This window comes from Phaseolus vulgaris, chromosome 5 (assembly GCF_000499845.2).
Source record: "Phaseolus vulgaris cultivar G19833 chromosome 5, P. vulgaris v2.0, whole genome shotgun sequence".
In the NCBI taxonomy this organism is placed as follows: domain Eukaryota; kingdom Viridiplantae; phylum Streptophyta; class Magnoliopsida; order Fabales; family Fabaceae; genus Phaseolus; species Phaseolus vulgaris.
Genome location: NC_023755.2, coordinates 4730643 through 4751692, shown reverse-complemented (window position 1 = coordinate 4751692; position 21050 = coordinate 4730643). Strand labels below are relative to the sequence as shown.

The following is a 21050-nucleotide window of genomic DNA, read 5'->3' as shown; positions in this document are numbered from 1 at the left end:
TTTCTAAGAATATGACCTAAATGAGAATGTTTGATATGTTTTGATACTAGACATATATTACAATATATTAATTACTATATAACATCTTTTCTTAATGATAAGAATGCTTTTTAAATATTTGGGACATTAATGCTAGGAGATAATCTTAATAATTTCATAATTGAGACATCAATATGATGACACTTATATGTTTCATTAATATCTAGATATTGTATGTTTTTATTCATCCATGATTCAGAAGAGCGAGAAAGATTAACTTCAATCCTGATTTTATCAATTGAATTCTTCTAAATATGTACTCTGTTTTCATTTAATTTTCACACAAATTTATTTTTATAGTGTCATTATCTTTTCAATTCAACTTTTTCACACCTCTTGATATTTAGTGAATGTTATACATTGAAATTTTAAAAGAATTGTTTCTTGTATGTTCGATATTCGTCTTTAGAGACAAATTATTACTTTCTGACTTGGTATACTTACTGAATTAGGTTAACTAGTATTAGTTAGACTTAGCTGATTCGACTTGATTTGCAGGCCGACTAAACTCTTCTAATCTAGTAGAGAGTTCTCCCATTTTAGTTTTAAAATCTCTTATAGTCTCTTGGATATTTTCTAGTCAGAGACCGAGGTTTGTATGAATTGATTAAGTGTCTCTTCCAACTTTATCTATTGCTCATACATATTTAGTTCATGAGGCCCGTGATATACTACATACATCTCATAGGTGAGGGTTGCTCTTTCGCCACTAGTTTAAGTGTGATTGATGTAATTTATAAATAATATTTTCTTTCTTCTATGAAGTTTTCTAACCCTTCTAAAGGTTTTCTTAATTTCAGGTCATGGAGATTTAACCTGTAGATTTCCCAACATAAACAAAAAAAAAATCCCTAAAAGAGCATTGAGTTATAATAAAAATGAATTTAAATTAATTCAACTATTCAAAATTAAAATAACAAAAGAAATTTAAAATAAGCATTTATCATGAAGGCTCTTCAAAATTTAAGGATGAAGAGAGAATTCAACATATTCATATCTCCCTTGCATGCATAATTGGAGCTACAAACAAAAGATCAAGTGAAATATGATAAAAATGAATAAATAAATAAATTTTATTCTTTTATTTTACAAATAAGTTTTATTCTTTTATTTTACAAATTAAATTTAAATAATTCAGAAAATTAAACAAATTAAAAAATACTTACCTAATCTTACAAAAATATTATTGACAAATATGAATTATAATAAATAATTAAATAATTATATTACGCAAATCTCCGAAAATGTTGCCATTAACATGACAACTCTTTGATAATCATACAAATTTGGTACATGTAGTAAATGAATATAAGTACAATTATTGAATCCGCATAGACTTATTATATGACTATTTAATTGCAAAGATAATTAATTATAAACTTTTGTTAATAAGAGAGAAAAATCACAGGCAACATATAAAATCTAATGAATAAAGAGAAAAAATATATTTTTGTTTCTGAATAGAGATTAATCAAAAAGACTCAAAAAAAAATGTCAAATAAAAAAAATATAAAGAGAAAAAATAATATTAAAAGAATAAAGACCTGAGTTTTTGGAACAAAAGAGTAAAGATAGATGTATAAATGATAAATGACTTGTGGAAGATTAATTTTACAAAAAAAAAAATTTATCAGCAAAAGCAAATGAATGAATAAAGGAGCACTTAAGGGGTATTTCAACTCTTATACATACAAACCAAGCTATTTCACACATTGTTATCCTCTCCTACTCATAAATTTTGTGGAACTTCCTATATAATACTAAACCTTAAATAAAACATGCATATTCTCTTCTTAGTAAACCAAAAACACATAAGCCAAAAACACAACAAAGACAACACACACAATATTGCAAAAAATGATAGCAAAACACCTTATTCAAATCAAAACAACCTTGACAACAACACAACATTGCAAAAAATACACGGACAACGAAAACTTTATGATTTACGCTTTTATCACATGTTGCTCTCCCACCCTATTTGTCAATTCACAACACCGTGCAATTGTATGGATCTTGCATAAATCCTATTCATTATCATTTAACTCTGTTTGCTACTTTATAGTAGTTCCCCTCATTTGTGACACACACTCCATCCTTGTAAGCTTCCTCCCTTCTCCATTTCTCTTGCATTGCTAAGCCTCATCTTAGCCTTTTCTTATCTTATGAGCATTGCCCTTCTTCCTACCGTTTCAATGTTTATTCTTCTCTTCTCTGTACCTGCACCACACACATACCTTCAAAGCCAACCAGCATACACAATACATAAACAATTATAACAACAAATTTTACACTACTTTTTACCACAAGTTTTGTTTTTTAATTCTATCTCCTACCCAGATCCAATCCTCTACTCCACTTTTATCTCTACTTTCTTATTGATAGCATACACACTAAAGGATCCAAACACCAATCTGAATAAGAAAACCTTGGAGCATCTATCTCAAATGTTACCCATGAACAAACCTTAATTGTACCATTGTGAACATTTCCATGTGATCTATTCTATTATTCTTGAAAATAATTTTGTTTTTGTGCTTCCAAATTTCTCCTAAAAATGCTATCTAGATACTTTCCCACATCATGTTAATTGTTTCAAATGCTTCAACCATCATGATTAGAAAATGCGCCTTTGCATTGTGATGGTCTATCGATGTAACTCCTAACCACTTATAATACATTCTCGGATTTTCCAAGCAATTTTACATTTAAAGAACAAATGACACGTGAACTTCTCGTCCTCTCCACACATAACACATTGATTACTTAAAACCTTTATCCTTCTAGCTTTCAGGTTCACCCTAGCTACAATTTTGTTAGCTAAAACCCTCCAAGTCGTGACTTGTGTTGAGGGTAGAGCCTTTATTTTGCAAAACCTCTCAAACAAAGAACTATCTTCCCCTCCTAAATCATCCTTTATTATGATGTATGTTGACTTAACCTAGAAAATTCTCAACCCTCCCCCTTCCAAATCCACTTATCGCTCACCTCCTTATTTAATTTCTTACCTTCCAAAATCCTCTCCAACTGTTCTACTAGTCTCTCTTCACACTTAAACAAATTCCTTCTCCATATCAAGTTCTATTTCCTTCCATTGTTGCACCACTCCCCTACTTGAGTCAACTTTAGGTCCTTATCCCTTAATAGCGAAAACAGTCTTCAGAATTTACTTCTTAAGTCCACATTTTCTACCCACTTGTCTTACCAAAATCTGATCTCATTCCCACTTCTTATTTCCCATGTTACATTGTCAACAAACTCGGTTTTCCACTTCCCTAATTTCTATATCACTTTCATATCCTTCCACCACAAGGATTCCTTATTATTTTTTTATCTTGATCCGCTAAATTTCGCCAACCTCCATACCTTGAATCTAAAATCTCTTTCCATAGCCCATTTTCATCTGAGTTCATTCTCAATATCTATGTTCCTAATAAATCAATGTTGAATAGGATTATATCAGTGATTCCTAACCCACCTAATTCTCTTGATTCACAAATTTTCTCCCATGACACCCATGCTATTTTTCTCCCTTTAGATCCCCAACCCCACAAAAATTCTCTGTAACCTCACAATTTCCTTTGCCACCATAATTGGTATCTTGTACATGGATATATAAAAAAGGGCAAAGTTGTCATAACTGACTTAATTAAGCAAATTCTTCCTGTTGTGAATACATATTTTCCCTTCCACCTTCCTAATCTACTCTTGATCTTCTCCACCATTCCTTCCCAAAAAAAAATTCCTATTATGAAAGCCTCCTATCATCATTCCCAAATATTTGAAAGGCAATTTAGAAACTAATTTATAAATTTTTATTAATAATAGAAACTAATTTAGATATCAATATTTGTTTCGTCTATAAAATAGTATATAATTTAGTTAATATAGTAACTAATTTTTTTTGTCTCTAAAATTAGTTTCTATTTAATAATTTTCTCAATAATATTAACATATTTCATTATGAATTTTATACATATATATTCACAAACCACCCTATAATGATTGATGCATGAGAGTGAGATTGTATTTTTTTTATAAAATTTTCATTGTGAATTTGTTATATTTGTACTCATAATGTAAATGTGTTTTACATGCAAATTTTGTGGGTTATTCTAAATTTATGTCACCAAATTTAATTTAATCAAAAACTTAAAATCTCTTATTTCTGTTAATTATGTATTACGATGAATTGGGTAAATTATTAGCATATAAATAAATATAAAGATATCTGTATTTTTACATTTATGAACCAATTCGTATAATTCACGAGTTTTACAGGAAAGCTATTTATACAAAATTAAGACTTCTTTTATATGTAGGCTAAACGGGGGAATTTTTAACAATGCCAATTTACACAAATACAAATCTAAAGAAGTGTGTGATAGTGTACAAACTCAAATATCTCCACTTTAATTACCTTAAAACGAGTTAAGTTTGTTTGGAAAACGTAAAGCCTAGGATAGTATTACGTACTTTTATAAACGTTTTCTATTTTTAGATTACATGCATGGCCTTAGCTTTTTATAAAATTAATATGGCCTTAAACTTTATTTAAAACTTACTTTACATTAAGATTATAATAATTCCGTTTAAAGTGATTTTTCCCTTATATTACAAACAACAATAAATGTGTTATGAGTAATTACTATAGTAATTGTGTATTAGTTTTTTTTTTTATATTTCACGTCTAATAGTTTTAAGCAAAGAGTAACTTATGTGTTTTGTTTATAACCCTTAACTTGTATCAGTTTAAGTTACATTTTGTTTTTAAAAATTAAAAAATTCCCATTTAGTGAAAAATATAAGGAAATCATTTTAGTTTGTTCTTTCTTCTCTAATTTATTCTAACTTTAAATTTATATTTTTCAAAACACGAGAGCTCACATTTTGTAATCCACATTTATAATAGTCAAATTTTATAATATGCTAATAATAATAATAATAACATTATTATAATTATTATTATGAATAGTTACTTGAATAAAATAATGAATTGTTGATAAAAGATCTTTAGACTTAATCAATTGGTTCTTTTTTAATTCCAAGTGGATGTGACGACATATGATTTTATGGTAATAGTTGTGATTCATGCTTGTGGATATGATTTTGAAAGCAATTATAAAAAACAACTTTTCTAACAAAAGTAGAAAAAATGAAAAATAAAAAAGGTGAGAGAAATAGCAAACTAAATGAAAATATATGGTATAGTTGTTGTAGTAAAGGTTACTTCTCTCGTATTTTATACATCAAATCATCTTGTTGAACTTTATTAAAAATCACCAATAGAAATACAATTTACTTATGAATATGGTAATTTTGATTATGACCATATGGATGTTACCCATCATGATTTTGCTTTTTTCTTTATTTATCCAAATGAAAAATTGTTCACATTATGAATAAAGGAATATTAAAAATGTAATTAAATGTGATGAGAATATCATGAAATAAAATGTAATATATAATTGTTAAGAAATAAGACTTTATCATACTATGTTTTAAATTTTAGGATTACAAAATGTTTTCTATTTTAATATTGTCACGTAAATATTCTAAGACAATAAATATTTTATTTACAAGATTATAAATTATTATATTTGACTATGTTTTTATAAATAATATATATTTATATTGATATTATTGATTGTTTATATTCATTAGAAATCATAGAGACTAATTTTAGAGAAAAAAATAATTAGTCACTATATCAATTAAATTGGATATTATTTTAGAGACTAAAATAATTATTGATATCTAAATTAGTTTATATTATTAATAAATAGTTTCTAAATTTATTGATATATAAAATAATTTTATTATTAATAAATAGTTTATAAATTAATAGTTAAAATATTCAATAACATATATGTTTATCCTAAAATAAACTTTCAAAATCATTAATAAAATGTTAAAAGTTGTTGCAAGACTATTACTTATGATACAAATATTTCAATAACTACTTTGGGATATGAATTTATACACTGCAATATTATTCACGTCCACTACAAGAAAAATTCATTTTAGCTACCAACAAAAAGTAAGGGCTATAAACAAGAAGCCACTAGTAATGATGAAGTCTACTCAAGTTGGACACAAAAATAAATGTCAAATATTGTTGCCACAATGGAGACCTTTAACTCACACTAAAAATTATTAAAATAATAATAGTAAGTTAACATCTAGAACAGAACGAAGACGCAAAATAGATGCAATGAAAAAAATTAAGTGACATAATAAAACTGAGTCTAGAATGGAAACACAAAGTGGATGTAAGTTAAAAATTATTAAAATAATAATAATAATAATAATAAGTTAGTTAGCGTCTAGAATGGGGACACAAAGTATATGCAATCAAAAAATAAGTTAAGAATGATATTGCGTCCAGAATGTGGACACAAAGTGGATGCAAGTTAATATTTTATTACATTTAGCATAGGTCTAGGCGACACTAATATTTGTTTCCCAAGTAGTGTCCCCAATGTTGACAATTTACTCACATTTGCTTTGTCACGTAGTGTCCCCAATGGCGATGCTAAGTTTAATAATTATTAAGATCTCACATTGACTAGAGATTAGGACATTTCATAGTATATAAGTGGGTGCAAACCTCATCTTATAAGCTGATTTTATGAGGTTAAGTTAGGCTTAAAGTTCACTTCTTAATATGGTATCAGAGCCATTTCGAGTCTATCCTAGCAATTGTTTGTTGGGCTTATCAGACCACCTACTATCGGTCTGTTATCGGACCACCCATAATATATAGTCTCACACATATAAGTGGGTACAAACCTCACCTTATAAGCCAGTTTTATGAGGTTGAGTTAGGCTTAAAATCTATTCTTAATAATTATTTTATTTTATATTCATTTTAGTGTCCCCCAAACCTACACTATAGTTAAATAATATATTTTTCTTTATGTAAACTTAGTCAACACTACCTTGTAAATTTGTGTCCCATTAGAGGTCGTCTCTAATGCATAGTCACCAAAAGATTAGCTTCCATTTCTATTGGGACACTAAGCCCACACTAGCCCCATGTAGCGTCTCTCTTTTCCTCTTTGTGTTGCGTTTTTTGGATTCTACCATCATTATTTCTTGTAGTTATTAGATAAAAAAACTTATCCTCTTTGTAATTATTTTTGGTAAATAACCTAATATTTCTCATTTGAGAATTTTTAAGTGTGTTGTATATGTCTAATTGGCCCACCAAAAAGAACTACGATGGGTTTAACATATGTTGGATTAATAATAAAAATATCTTGTATAATCGAAAAAAATGACTTAATTTATTGATTGCCATTTTGAAGAGTCGACATTCCTAAGTTGTGATTCCTTACTAGGACTACGGTTGACGACCATTGAGCCTGTGCCGGAGAGCAGTGTGTCGATAGTGGAAGAGAGAAGTTAGGAGGATTGTTAGAGATGGTGGAAAATGGGATTAAAGGTTATTTCAGACGACAAGTCATTTTATTGAAATTTTGAAACTCATAGTATTTTACAGAGGTTCCTATGGTATTTAACAGAGGTTTTGAAACCCATTGTATTTTACAGAGATTTTGAAACCCATGATATTTTACGGAGGCTTTTAAACAATGGTATTTAATGGAGCTTTTGAAATCAATAGTATTTTATGGAGGTTCTTAAACCTATGGTATTTAACAGGGTTCTGAAAGACTTTTTATGAAGTTTAAAAAAATCTCGGGAAATACGTTCCTCAATAATGATTTAGCGGGAAAAAACTACAACTTTAAATAAATGACTTAATAAAGGTTTTAACCCTAAATAATTTATAAATAAACTCTTGTTAAAACTATTTTTTTTCTTCCTGTGTCTAAATATTTTTTTTGAAAATTTTTATATTCCGAGTCAAGTTTCAATCTTTGGGATCCATTAAATTACGTTAATCATATCTAACTCAAACGCGATTTTTGTAAGAAAAAAATAAAACCATGACCTACCAACCTGAGTGAAGCATGGTGATGAATGATTGTAGCAAAGATGGATGAATAATTTTACACAATGATGACAAGGTACTATAGTTTTCATGAATTGTTTTTTAACCCGTGAAAAATAACACATGATCATATCTAAAAAGGAGCCAAATCAAGTCACATCTCACCAATTGTAACTATCATTCACATGCAAGATTCCTATTTCCTTTTTGTTGCCTACATGCATGCATTAAGATTCCAACTATTCGTCAACAATTTTGTTATTATATGTTAACCCTATTTAAAGACCCTTTCATCATCACCCAACATCTTTATCCACATCTATTACATGGCTCTAATTTGGATTTGGATTTTGCATAACATATTTATATGATTATGTAATGATTATTGTCACGTCAATAAACAAATTTAATTCATAAAACTACTTCTGTTAATATGTTGATTAATGATTAAAAAACTACTAAATCAAGGTTAAATTTTAACCAAGATTGTTCATCAAAATTAAAATCCAGTTGGTGCTGGTTGTCGTTTTCAGATGCTCACTAGTTCCTGTGAGAAATGGTGTAATGTTAATTAGAGTGGTTGCATTATTCTGGATTCATGTTAATTAACATAGAATTTTTTAAAAATATATAAATATGTACATGTTTAAATTATATAAAAAAATGTCAACAAATATTATAATCAAATAAGTGATAAATCTTATAAGTATATCCTCAACGATTAATTTATTTTAAAAATATGATTAATTTCATAGAAATTATTATTTGATGATATTATAACAACTCAAAAAGGGAAAGTTTTAACTCAAAAGACTAACTACGTGAGTATAATTAATTAGTATGAAAGGATAATAATCCAAATTACTAATTCATTATATAGAAGAGTTTTATAACTTATAATGCTACAATATTATTAATAAAACACTTCTCTCGTGTAATATAAAGTCACCAAACAATTATTCATTCATGCATCTCTCCCAACAATTCATTCATAATTCATAATGTAAAACTATATATATATATATATATATATATATATATATATATATATATAACATGGTGAAAATAGAAAAGTGCCATGAAAAAAGGAATTCACAAGTATTTCATATGACTCTATCCAGATTTCTCGCAGTATTCACCTTATTCCTCCCCTAACCCTACCAAATATGTTTATTTTGTAAATTTATTTTTCCTTTTCTTTCTATAAAATTAAAATCAGTATTTCTAATTCTTATAGAATATGTGAACTTTGATTTTATTTTATATAAAATATTTTCCTTTTATTCTGATTCTATAAAATATTAAATCACTATTTCTTTAGTTCATAAAGAAACCAACATAAAAACTCATTCAATTTACAATGAAAAAAACGTATTTAAACCATAATTTATTATAATACTTTTTACAATTTGCATTTATTAGGTTCAATAATTTTTTTAACTAAATAAAAATATTCAAAGCTCCAAAAAATAATTTTAATTCATTGTTAACATCTTCAAACACTACAAAAAAAATCATTAAATAAAAACTAATTTTAGAAACCAAAATAATTAGTTATTATACTGACTAAATTAGATATCATTTTATAAACTAAAAAAATATTGATATCTAAAGTACTTTATATTATTAATAAAAAAATATAAAATAGTTTCTAAATTGGTATCTAACCATTAACTATTAAGATTTTAACCACTACCTACTTTATATTCTAAGTCTATTAGTCTTTTAGAAACTAATTTAAAATCTAAAATATTAGTAATTAAAACCTTGGTAACTAACTTAATATCAATTTATAAACCATTCATAAATTTTTATTAATAATAGAAACCATTTTAAATATCAATAATTTTTAATCTCTAAAATAATATATAATTTAATTAATATAATAACTAATTATTTTTTATCTTCAAATTTAATTTGTTATATAATGATTTTTTTATATTGAAGACTAGAAACATACAGTGAGATAAAATATAAAAACTTATAATATCTTCTAACCTTATATAATTTAATTATTGTGAGTGAACAATTAATATATATCCAGCCTCATATTTGGATATAAGGTCCACTCTATGTAATAACCGACACAGGCATTTAGTGTAAGTTGTCATGAAGCTAATGCACCCAGACAAAGAATCTTTTGTATTTTGTGTGTGTGATTCTTCTGTTTATCACACTGACTCCTTGCACACTCCATAAATCATCATAAATTGTACAATTCATGCATTGGTTGAGAGTAGTAGCATAGCATGGATGCATATAGTAAAACTCTTAGCTTCTGATACTTCAGAACATAAGAACAGCTCCATGTTTAAAATTCAGATCTGGTGAAATAGAGATCATTTATGTTCATCCAACAATCTGTTTGTGTTTTACTTGTAGTTGTTGAAAGGGCACAAACTTTCACAAACCCTTGCCATTGCAAATTAATGTGCTGTCCAGATATCTATTCATGATTCCATGACAATTCTGTCACACTTAAGAACTGAGCCTGCAAATGTTGTAGTTCTCACTCGAATTCATAGAAATAATAAAAAAAACATAAAATTGGTTTAATAATGAGTTCAAAATGATATTTACAAAAGTAATAAAGAAGAATTTCTATAAATTAATTATTATCTAGTTGCGATTTACATTACAAGAAAATTAATATTAATTAATAACTAATTTTAATTAATAAAAAATAATTAGTTGTTATGACTAAATTAGACATCATTTTAAAAATTAAAATTTTTTGGTTTCAAAACTAATTTTTATTATTGTTAATTGATTTCTAAATTGGTACTATCAAGGTTTTAACTACCAAATTTAAAATCTAAATAATTGTCAGTTAAGACTTTGGTAGCTAATTAGATACCAATTTAGAAACTATTTAACAATAATACAAACTAATTTAGAAATCAAAATTGTTTTTAGTCTCTAAAATGGTATCTAATTTAGTTACTATAACAACTAATTATTTTTTTGTCTCTAAAATTGATTTTTATTTCATGATTTTTTTGTAGTGTATTATCTTAAAGAAAAAATTATTAGTATTTAAAGTATTTTTTATTATTAATAAATATTTTTTAAATTCGTATTTAATTAATTACCAATGTTTTAGCTATCAATTTTATAATCTAAATAATTGGAGTTATAATATTGGTAGCTAATTAGAAACCAATTTAGTAACTATTTATCAATAATAAAAATTAATTTAGTTACTAATAATTTATTTAGTTTTTAAAATAAGATATAATTTAATTAATATAATAATTAATTATTTTTTGTTTTTAAAATTGATTTATATTTAATGAAAATTTATAGTAGTTTTTGTAAAAAAGAAAATTTGAACCAAGGTTGCTCTCAAATTTGATTCCATAAGGAAGCATTAATTTATTTGAATGAAGTTGACATTAGAAAAAGGAAAAGGAGGGGAATGTATTTAATGAATAGTGAGAATAAAACAAGATGGATTATAATTGAAAAGATTCCCTTGGAAATAATTGGTAGTTGTCTAATAATTGACCCAAAGACGTTTGAAACAAACAAAAAGTGAGTTTGCAAATGGGTATTTTATAAATGGATGGAAACTACCAAATTCATGATAAATTTCACATGTTTACAGTGCTTCGAGCCTTAAATAATAGTCACCATGTGTGATCTTAGGCTCGGACACTTGGTGAAGAACAAAAGAAAATTATTTTTATAATTTAAATGTTTGTTTTAGATTAATTTAATTTAAAGAAAAAAATATATAGTTTTAAAATAGTTTCAAATCAACAATGAAAATGATTGTTTGTGGTAAAGGGAAAACTGAATTAAAAAAGAACAATTGAACAGAACAAATTATTCCCCCCACCTCTTATAATTGATTCAATCATTTGTTAACAAAATAACAATTCATAATTCGGGCTTAATTATATTTTTAGATAGAGAGAGAGAGTTTTAAATGTGAATAAAAATATATTAATCAATTATATGCAAATTAAAAATAATAGATCTATATGGCAATGCATATGAATTAATTTTTATATTTTCTTCTTTTTCTCTATATCTTAAAAATGCTTATACAGAAACTTTGTCCAAATAGATTTATAATTATTTAATTAAACAATTTTTAATTAAAGTTTGAATTATTTTTTATCTTAAAAATTCTAACAATACTTTTCTCTCGACAATCTTTGATGAAAGTAGCAAATTGTGTAAGTAATAAAGTAATAAGTAATATCATATCACCAAAACTTGTGCTATAACTAGATAAAGTAAGTATTATATGAGATTTGGAAATGAAAATAAAAAAATTTATATAAATTTTTATTAAGATATTTGATAAATTAATAAAGTATAATAATGAGAATTAAAAATTTATTGAAACATATTTCAAATGTCAAAATAATCAATAAAATATAATAGAGTTCTCCTCGGCTCCTTCTAAACTTTTTCGATTAGGAATAACTTTGTTAAATGAATACATGGCATTGAAAAATAGGATAAAATAATGGGTCAAAAATAGGTTTGGAACAATGGGTGTTGTAGAAAAATAGTTATAGGAAGGAGTTTAGACTAACGTTCTAGTTATCTATAAGGCTTCTATACTAAAGAGTGAGAGCAAGAGAAAAGAGATAAATTTTGGAACCAAACAGACAAAAATTCATTACACATTTTAAGTATGAAAATTACATAAGAGAAGCTCTCTATTTATAGAACTAAAATGACTATTAGAACTCTCAAAAACTCTTCATTTATGGAGTGGCATGTGCCACCTTAAAAACTCTCCATTGGTGGATTTCCATGTGACAATCCATGTCTCCAAAAGCTCTCCATTTACAAGTTGACATGTGGCACAAAGGAAAATATAAGACAAGGAAGGAGGTGCCTCATATGCTCCAAAAAGAGGAAAAGTTACTTGTGCATTATATTTGTAGTAGGTTTCAATAGAGAAAATTGTGTAATATGTTGATCAATAAATTGAGAATTGTGTTTATCAAATGATATAAAACACTCACATATAAATAAAATGGTAGTGATGTAAGGTTTCAAAATGCTTTTATCTAAGAGGGTGGCTTTATCTTATAGTTGTCTTCTTAAAATAAAGCGTTTTGTTTAAGAAGACCACTCTACCAAATAATCATCCTCTTAAATGAAGTTAATTTAAAAAATGTAACCGCATTTTCAATTACAACGTCTGAAAGTAAAAACGTCTTAAATGTGGGATCGTCATTTTGATATTTTGTACTAGTGTTCTTTAGTTGATGAAACTTAAATTTTGACTTTTGAAATTATGTGTGAGTCTTTTTTTTTTATCAACAATAAAAAATCAATAATTGGGAACCACTCCAGGGGTGGTCCAACCCTTATACATAAATAACATTACGATTCTCCTAGCTAGAACCGCCTACCAAAATGCAAAAAAATCATTAACGGATCATCCTCATACAGTCCAAAGAATTCAGAACCCAATTTGAGTAAGGAAAGGGATCACAACTAGACTTTGTGTAAATCCAAGAGCAAACCTTTACTTGCGCCAAAGCAAAAACTTCTACCGCATTTGCCACTCCCCTATTGAAGATGACAGAGTTCCTATGTTTCCAAATTTCGCTCACTACACCAACCCAAATTGTACCCCAAACAATGTCCTCCGAAGTAGAAGCCTGACATCTCCTGAATTGAAAAAAGTTTGTCTTAGGATCCTTGTGAAATACAAACGACACTCCAAGCCATGTAAAGCAAAGACTTCAGACTCGCCAAGCAAAGTCACAAACGAAAAATAAAAGACTGGAAGACTTTTCCTCATTCCCACACAAACAACATAAAAAATTTTCAACCACCACCCCGCGCCTTACCAAACTACCCCTGGTAGCAATCTTATTCTCCATCACCCTCCAAGCAGTGAACAAAGCAGATGGCAAGGCTTTACACCTCCACAACATACTATAGACTGAAGAAAACTCCCCTACTCGGTCCCTCCTTAACTGAACGTAGGCAGAGTTAACTGTAAAAGATTGACATCCCCCAGCCTTCCAAACCCAATTATCCGCCTCTCCCAGGACCAATTTCACCCCTTGCAGTGACTGAACCAACTGCTCTGCCAAAGACTTCTCCCAAACGAAAAAGGGTCTACGCCAGTCAAAATGCCACACCCAAACACCATTAGCCCAATACCCAAACTTAGCCACCTTTGCATCAATGGTCGAACTAAGAGAGAACAATCGCGGAAAAACTCCCTTTAGAGCACTGCAACTCAACCAACTATCCTCCCAGAAAGAAATGTCCTTTCCATTACCAACATACCACTTGAACCCATCTTCAAAACTTCTCCCCCAACCCTCTGACGCCCACACCTCCTTCAAATCTTTCCACCACAGAGAGCCCCTCTTAAAATTACCTTCTCCAACCTCCATATTTAGAAACAAGAATCTCCTTCCACAAACCTCCCTTATCCGTGACCAACCTCCAAATCCACTTACCTAACAAAGCCAAGTTAAACACCCTTAAGTCAATAATACCAAGACCCCCATCATCACGAGACTCACACACCTTATTCCAAGAGGCCCAGGCAATCTTCCTTCCTTCGGCACCCCATCCTCACAGAAAATTCCTTTGTATCTGAATTAACTTATCTGCCACCACTGAAGGCAATCTGAATAGTGACATATAGAATAACGGAATTGAAGAGAGAATAGACTTGATCAAACAAACCCTCCCTGCCAACGACAAACACTTGCCTTTCCATCTTGAGAGTTTACCCTAAACTCTTTCTACCACCCCATTCCAAAAATCACCACACTTATGACACCCTCCTACCGGCAACCCCAAGTAGACAAAAGGAATTACCATCGCTTTGCAATTAAGAATATTCGCAAAACACAGAAGCGAGCTTTGATCCAACCCCGTCCCACCAATTTTACTTTTTAAGAAGTTCACCTTAAACCCAGAAGCAAGCTCGAAGCATAACAGGATAACCTTAATATTGAAAACGCTTTTGGTATTAGCTTCACAAAAGAATAGAGTATCATCAGCATATTGTAACATACTTACCTTCACTTTAGACCTTCATACCTCCAAACTGTCTATCAACTTCTTCTCTTCTCCCATCCTAGACACCCCGGCCAACCCTTCCGCTACTATAAGAAACATAAACGGAGCTAGCGGATCACCTTGACGGAGTCCCTTCCTAGGAGTAAACTCCCTAGTAGGACTACCGTTCACAAGTACAGAGACAGAAGCAGCTTCTAAGCAACACTTTATCCAACGTATCCATAGATCACAAAAACCCAACCTTTCTAACATATAACAAATAAACTCACAACTTATCAAGTCATACGCCTTCTCATAATCAACTTTGAAGAAAACACAACTCTTCCTTTTTCTTTTGTATTCTTCCAACACCTCATTAGCTACTAGCACACTGTCCAGCAAACCCCTTCCTTCAAGGAAAGCCGACTATCTAATATTGATGACCTTGCTAATCACCTTTTTCAAGCGTAAAGACAATGCTTTTGAGATAATTTTATATAAGCATCCGACTAACGAGATCGGTCTAAACTCGCCAAATTGCTGAGGATTTTCTACTTTTGGAACAAGACATATGAAAGAAGCATTTGTACCTCTAGGCCAATTACTCTTAGACGCAAAGTCCTTCACTGCTGACAGCACATTCGTTTTTAGAATATCCCAACAATACTTTATGAAACCAAAATTAAACCCATCGGGATCAAGACTCTTTGAACTATCACAATTCCATATCGCTGCCCTAATTTCTTCTTCAGAGAAATCTCCAACCAACAACTTATTATCTTTTGTTGAAATAGAATTGAACCTAACATTGTCCAACCTAACCTGACAATCTTCTTTCTTGGCAAACCTGTCCTTAAAGAAAACACGGGTCTTGTCCTTGATCACATCCTTATCTACACACCACCTACCGTCAACATACACCCCATGCAACTCATTCCTCGCCCTTCTCCATTTAATTGACGAGTGAAAGAACTTTGTATTAAGATCTCCTTGTTTCAGCCATTCTGTCTTGCTTTTTGATACATAACCGCCTCTTATTTAAACTTAACATTATTAAGCTCAGCTAATAGAAACCTTTTTTCCTCCCTTTCTGCCTCTTCTAAGCCTCTTTCATCATCTTGTGCATTTAACTCGTTAATCCTTTTTTGCAACTCTCACTAGTCTCTAAAAACTTAATAGGGTTGTAATTGCCTTATATACATATACATGTGCATAAATATTAAACTTATATAAAAGCATGTATTGTACTAAAAATAATAATATAGAAATGGCACTGTGATGTTCAAAGGAAAAGCAGATATATATGTGGAAAAGGAAAATAAAGGTTGTTTTGCTGCTACAGAATCTGAGTAATAAGTAATCCTTAATTCCGAGAGACAAAGATTAAACCAGAACTTGGTTAGTTCAACAAAGAAATAAAATTTGGATTGGAAATTTGGCTTTTTCCATTTTTTAAATCTGTATAACTAAAATGAAAATCTGATCTGGAATGCTATAAAATATAAATTAAAGTAAAATCCAAATTTAGATAAATAAATTTTTAATAAATCAGAGTAATGCAGAAAACAGAACCATTTGATTCAATCAGATTTTTTTGTTCACCCTTAGATTTAACTAATTCTCACATAATGTTAACAAGTAAAACAATTTTAACAAATTTAGAACGAATATCCAGCAAACTATAGCAAGAAAATATAGGTATAACTTACTACCAAATTCTTTATTATATATATATATATATATTAGACACACACGTACCTAAATTTGGTCCAAAAACGTAGATGTGGGGTGATGTCCAGCTTAGCTAAAGCTGTATAGCAACAACCCTATTTTTTGGTCAAATAGTGGGCATAAGTAGTTTAACTCTAAAACCAAATTCCAGCTTCTACCACACCATCACTATTATCTCACAACGTATTCAATTTATTTTCCAACTTTGATTTTTCATCTAACAATGTGAAAACCCTCAAAATCTTCTTATTCTCCTATATTATTCTTCTTAATATGTCTGACTTTTCACGGCATACATGTGAATCCATTTTTCTTTTTCAATCTTCCCACTCATATGAAACTATTTTAGTATGCAATGCACTGACTTAAGAGAAGGAATTTGTACACTAAAGTTATATGGTACTACATTCCATGAAAAGATCAAAGAAGTCAAACGTGCTAGTTATTAAAAAAATTATTTAAGTTATATGAAGTCAAGTTGATCAATTCATTGAATAAAATCATTCAAAGATATTTTTGAGAAAATTAACTAAGATAAAAAAAAAATATTTTTCAAGAAACTCCATAAAAGGCAATTATCAAGGTATTTCGATAAAATTAAAGGAATTGAGCGAGATATTACGAAATAAAATAGTCTTCTAAGACACAAATTCACTATATATTATAAATTATTCACATAGAACAAGAAAGTAAGACGTGTTGACCACATTTTAGAATAAATAATCATCACAGAGTGTATAAATATTTAAAGTGTTTTGGATACTATTTTTAGTGTAATATATATATATATATATATATATATATATATATATATATATTAAACTATGAAAATCCTCAATATATGGTTAATGAAAGTACATTTACTGCTATGTAATCTCATCTTTCTGATTTTATAATATCTTATTCTTCATTTTACTATTATTTTATCTCTTGCCTTTAAATTAACAGTCTTGTTTTCATGTTGCTAGAATTTATGTTAGTCATTTTACTGTTTTCCAATTCTTCGCAAATATTTTAATTTCATATTGTTTTAAAATGCTCTTAATTTTATTATTTAAAGTTGATTTAATACTTCTTTCAAATAGTATTTTTAGGAATATATGACTAAAATTTATCAAAACGATTGTATTATTTTCACATTCAAGGATATGTGTTAATAGTTGTAGAAGTCTAAGTCTAATCCTCTCAGAAATGAATTACTTAGTAAAATAAACCATCTTCTTATTGGCATTGAAATGCCTCTATTATGGTTTGTTTTACGACTTTGACTTCAAAATCTAATGGAAGACACTAATGTATACTTTTGATTAATAATAATATATAATTATTATATATTGGAATGAAAAATGTATGTAATGAAGAACACACGTTTAACTCTTTTGCTTGAAAAAATTATCTAAGATTAGTATGTAGTATAATACACAAATTTAAGTTCAGTTCCTTCATATTAATAAGTATTAAAAAGTAAATTTAAATTTATCTTAATTTTATAAAATTAATCTTATAAATTGTAGATATGAAATCTTTAAGACATCATTTTAAGTTAATGATTGAGTCATCTCAAAAATGAAAATATATATGAATGTTTTTGATAACACAAAATCCTTTCAATAAAATTAATTTATACTATATTTTATGTCTAATTAATATAAAATATCTAAGATAGAAATCAATTTCTTCTCCAAATCTATTAGAAAATGAAAAATCGATATACTGTTATTTAAACATAACCTGTTGCTTGTTAATTATCTTAACATGTTGCATAGTTCGATGTTGAGATTTGTCCTAGTTTAGAACCAGAACTATTTGATGTCTTAATTGACAAAGAAAAATTTGATTTTTTTAATCAAGGAGTTTTATTTATATGATACGAAAATTGCACCACACTAAATATAAACAAGTATTAAAAAAAACAAATATAGTTATATTTAGCATGCATACTATTGCACATATACGGTAAGAAAAAACCTATTCTTGATTAACTCCAAAAAGATAAGACAATTATTCTAAGTAGAAATAGTGAAAATGTGGGGTTAGGGAACATAATAAAAATACAGATGAAATTTTTATGAGTTTGGAGAAGTAAGGAAAATTAAATAGTTTTGGATTAAATGAGATAACTTATGTAAGGCTAAGAAACAAGGTGGTTTGGGAATGAAGGAGATAAAGATGTTTAATTCTACTTTCCTACTATGGACAAAAGAGGGACCTATATAGTACTTGGAATTGGTTATACAATTGTTGATGTGTCAGTAATCCTTTGATTTCTTTCTTCAAGTCTCCATCTCCAAATGTTGATGCTCGACCGGGGTGACTTGAAAAAGGTACTCCGACGTTCAAGTAAGTACTCTGTATAAAGAGTGTATTTTGTGAAGCTAATTAAAGCGTACCTTACACCTCCGCAGAGGGTTTTATTTATAGTGTTGGTTATGGGCCCTTGCCATGATGGGTCGAATATCAGTTATTAACTGATATGCATCGTGATCCCTGATTTATAGGAAGATATATTGGTATATAGGTATGTTGGAATATCTGGAGAATATTTGCAACATCTTTCAGTTAATCAGTATTTAGCTTATTTGTCGAAGATATTTATCGCATATTTCGGGATATGAATATGACTCATTAAGTGTTATTGTAACTGTTGTTATTTATTGTGTAACTTGAGGTGTTCTTTGACTTGGTTGATCGGTCACTAGGCCCGAGACTGGCTCGTCCAGTATTAAACAGTACACTTGCCGCCAAAGCTCGAAGAGATGAAATTCTGAAGAGTCGTAAAATGGTCGTTGGGCTTCCCAAGGAGAATCCTATTTTTTGATTGCGTGGGGGGATAGTAATTTGAGTTAGTCGAGGAATTATCCTTGACGAATTCAGTTGGAGTGAAAACTCCTATTATTTTGATTGCCTGAAACGATAATAACTTGAGTTGGTTGAGGAGTTATCCTTGATGAATTTGGTTGGAGTGAAAACTCCTGTTATTCTGATCGCCTGAGACGATAATAACTTGAGATGGTCGATAAGTTATTCTTGATGATTTTGGTCGAAGTGATACTCTTATTTTATTTTGGTTGCATAGGGCGATAATATTGTTATTCTGGTCGCGGGGTGATAATAATTCTAATCGCACGAAACGATAATAATTATGATCGAATGAGGCGATAATAATAAATTTTTGGTTGCACGTGACAACAATAATTTTTTATCGTACGACACAATAATATTATTCTGGTCGCGCGGGGCGATAATAATTCTAATCGCACATGGCGATAATATTTTTCTGGTCGTGCGAGGCGATAATAACTCTGTTCGCACCAGATGATAATATTTTTTTGGGCAATAATAATTTTGATGGTACGAGGTGATAATATTTTTCTGATCGCATAGAGTGATAATAGTTTGCTGATAACGTGGGGTGATAATATTTTGTTGATCACGTGGGGCGATGTTCATGATAAAATCTCAACATATTTTAATGCTGATAGATTTAAATAACAATATTTATGTTGGGACGATAATAATTTTGATCGCACAGGGCGATAATAATTCTTTCAGAATAAAATCTAAATAGATTTAAATAACAACAATAATCTCAACAGATTTAAATCATAACAAATTTAAATAACAACAATAATCTCAACAAATTTAAATCATTACAGATTTAAATAACATCAATAATATGAACAAATTTAAATAACAACAATAATCTGATTTAAAAAACTACATTAACCTCAACATATTTAAATGATAACAGATTTAAATAACAACAATAATTTCAACAGATTTAACTCATAACAAATTTAAATAACAACAATAATTTTGATTGCACGGGGCGATAATAATTCTAATGATGATAATCATAACAAATTTAAATAATAATCATTTTCCTCATTACTTCACATTGGATTTATATCCGATTAAGATCATATCGGTCAACGTTTAAACCTTTCCAATTAGGAGGAAGGTCTGCTTCCATGATTTGATCAGTAAAGAAGTGTCCTTTAGGTTCCTCCTCCAAAATAAATGATGATAATTATAACAAATTTAAATAATAATCATTTTCCTGATTACCTCATATCAGGTTTATATTCGATTAAGACCATATCGATCAATGTTCAAACCTTTCCAATTAGGAGGAAGTTGTGCTTCCATGATTTGATTAGTAAATGAGTGTCCTTTAGGTTCCTCCTCCAAAATAACAATGTGTTCTTGATTTTGCCATCTACCTTGTTGATACCACTTGCTTGCTTTGACTCTATCTCGGCCCCACGGTGGGCGCCAATTGTACCTGTATGGACAAAGATGGGCCTAGATAGTACCTGAAACT

At 29.0% G+C, this 21050-nt stretch overlaps 1 protein-coding gene across 1 annotated transcript; it reads right to left on the bottom strand.

Annotated features, from left to right (window-relative positions):
- Window positions 1–13295: 13295 nt before the first annotated feature.
- On the bottom strand, window positions 13296–20826 carry LOC137836159 (uncharacterized). The gene is made up of 7 exons (XM_068645016.1): window positions 20795–20826; window positions 15586–16028; window positions 15038–15261; window positions 14813–14941; window positions 13822–14445; window positions 13492–13668; window positions 13296–13373 (listed from the first exon to the last, which is right to left on the bottom strand). The coding sequence occupies exons 1-7, from the start codon at window positions 20824–20826 to the stop codon at window positions 13296–13298; spliced, it is 1707 nt and encodes a 568-aa protein (XP_068501117.1).
- Between the last annotated feature and the right edge of the window lie 224 nt (window positions 20827–21050).

What these genes read in the sequence shown, in the direction of transcription:
- LOC137836159 (XM_068645016.1), bottom strand. Translation starts at nt 20,826, where the DNA reads ATGGTCTTAATCGAATATAAACCTGATATGAG. An exon ending in TTCTTAATTGCAAAGCGATG is followed by an intron (nt 14,446 to 14,812) that starts GTAATTCCTTTT and finishes TGGCTTTGTTAG; the next exon opens with GTAAGTGGATTTGGAGGTTG. An exon ending in TTGCTTTGGCGCAAGTAAAG is followed by an intron (nt 13,374 to 13,491) that starts GTTTGCTCTTGG and finishes GCATTTTGGTAG; the next exon opens with GCGGTTCTAGCTAGGAGAAT.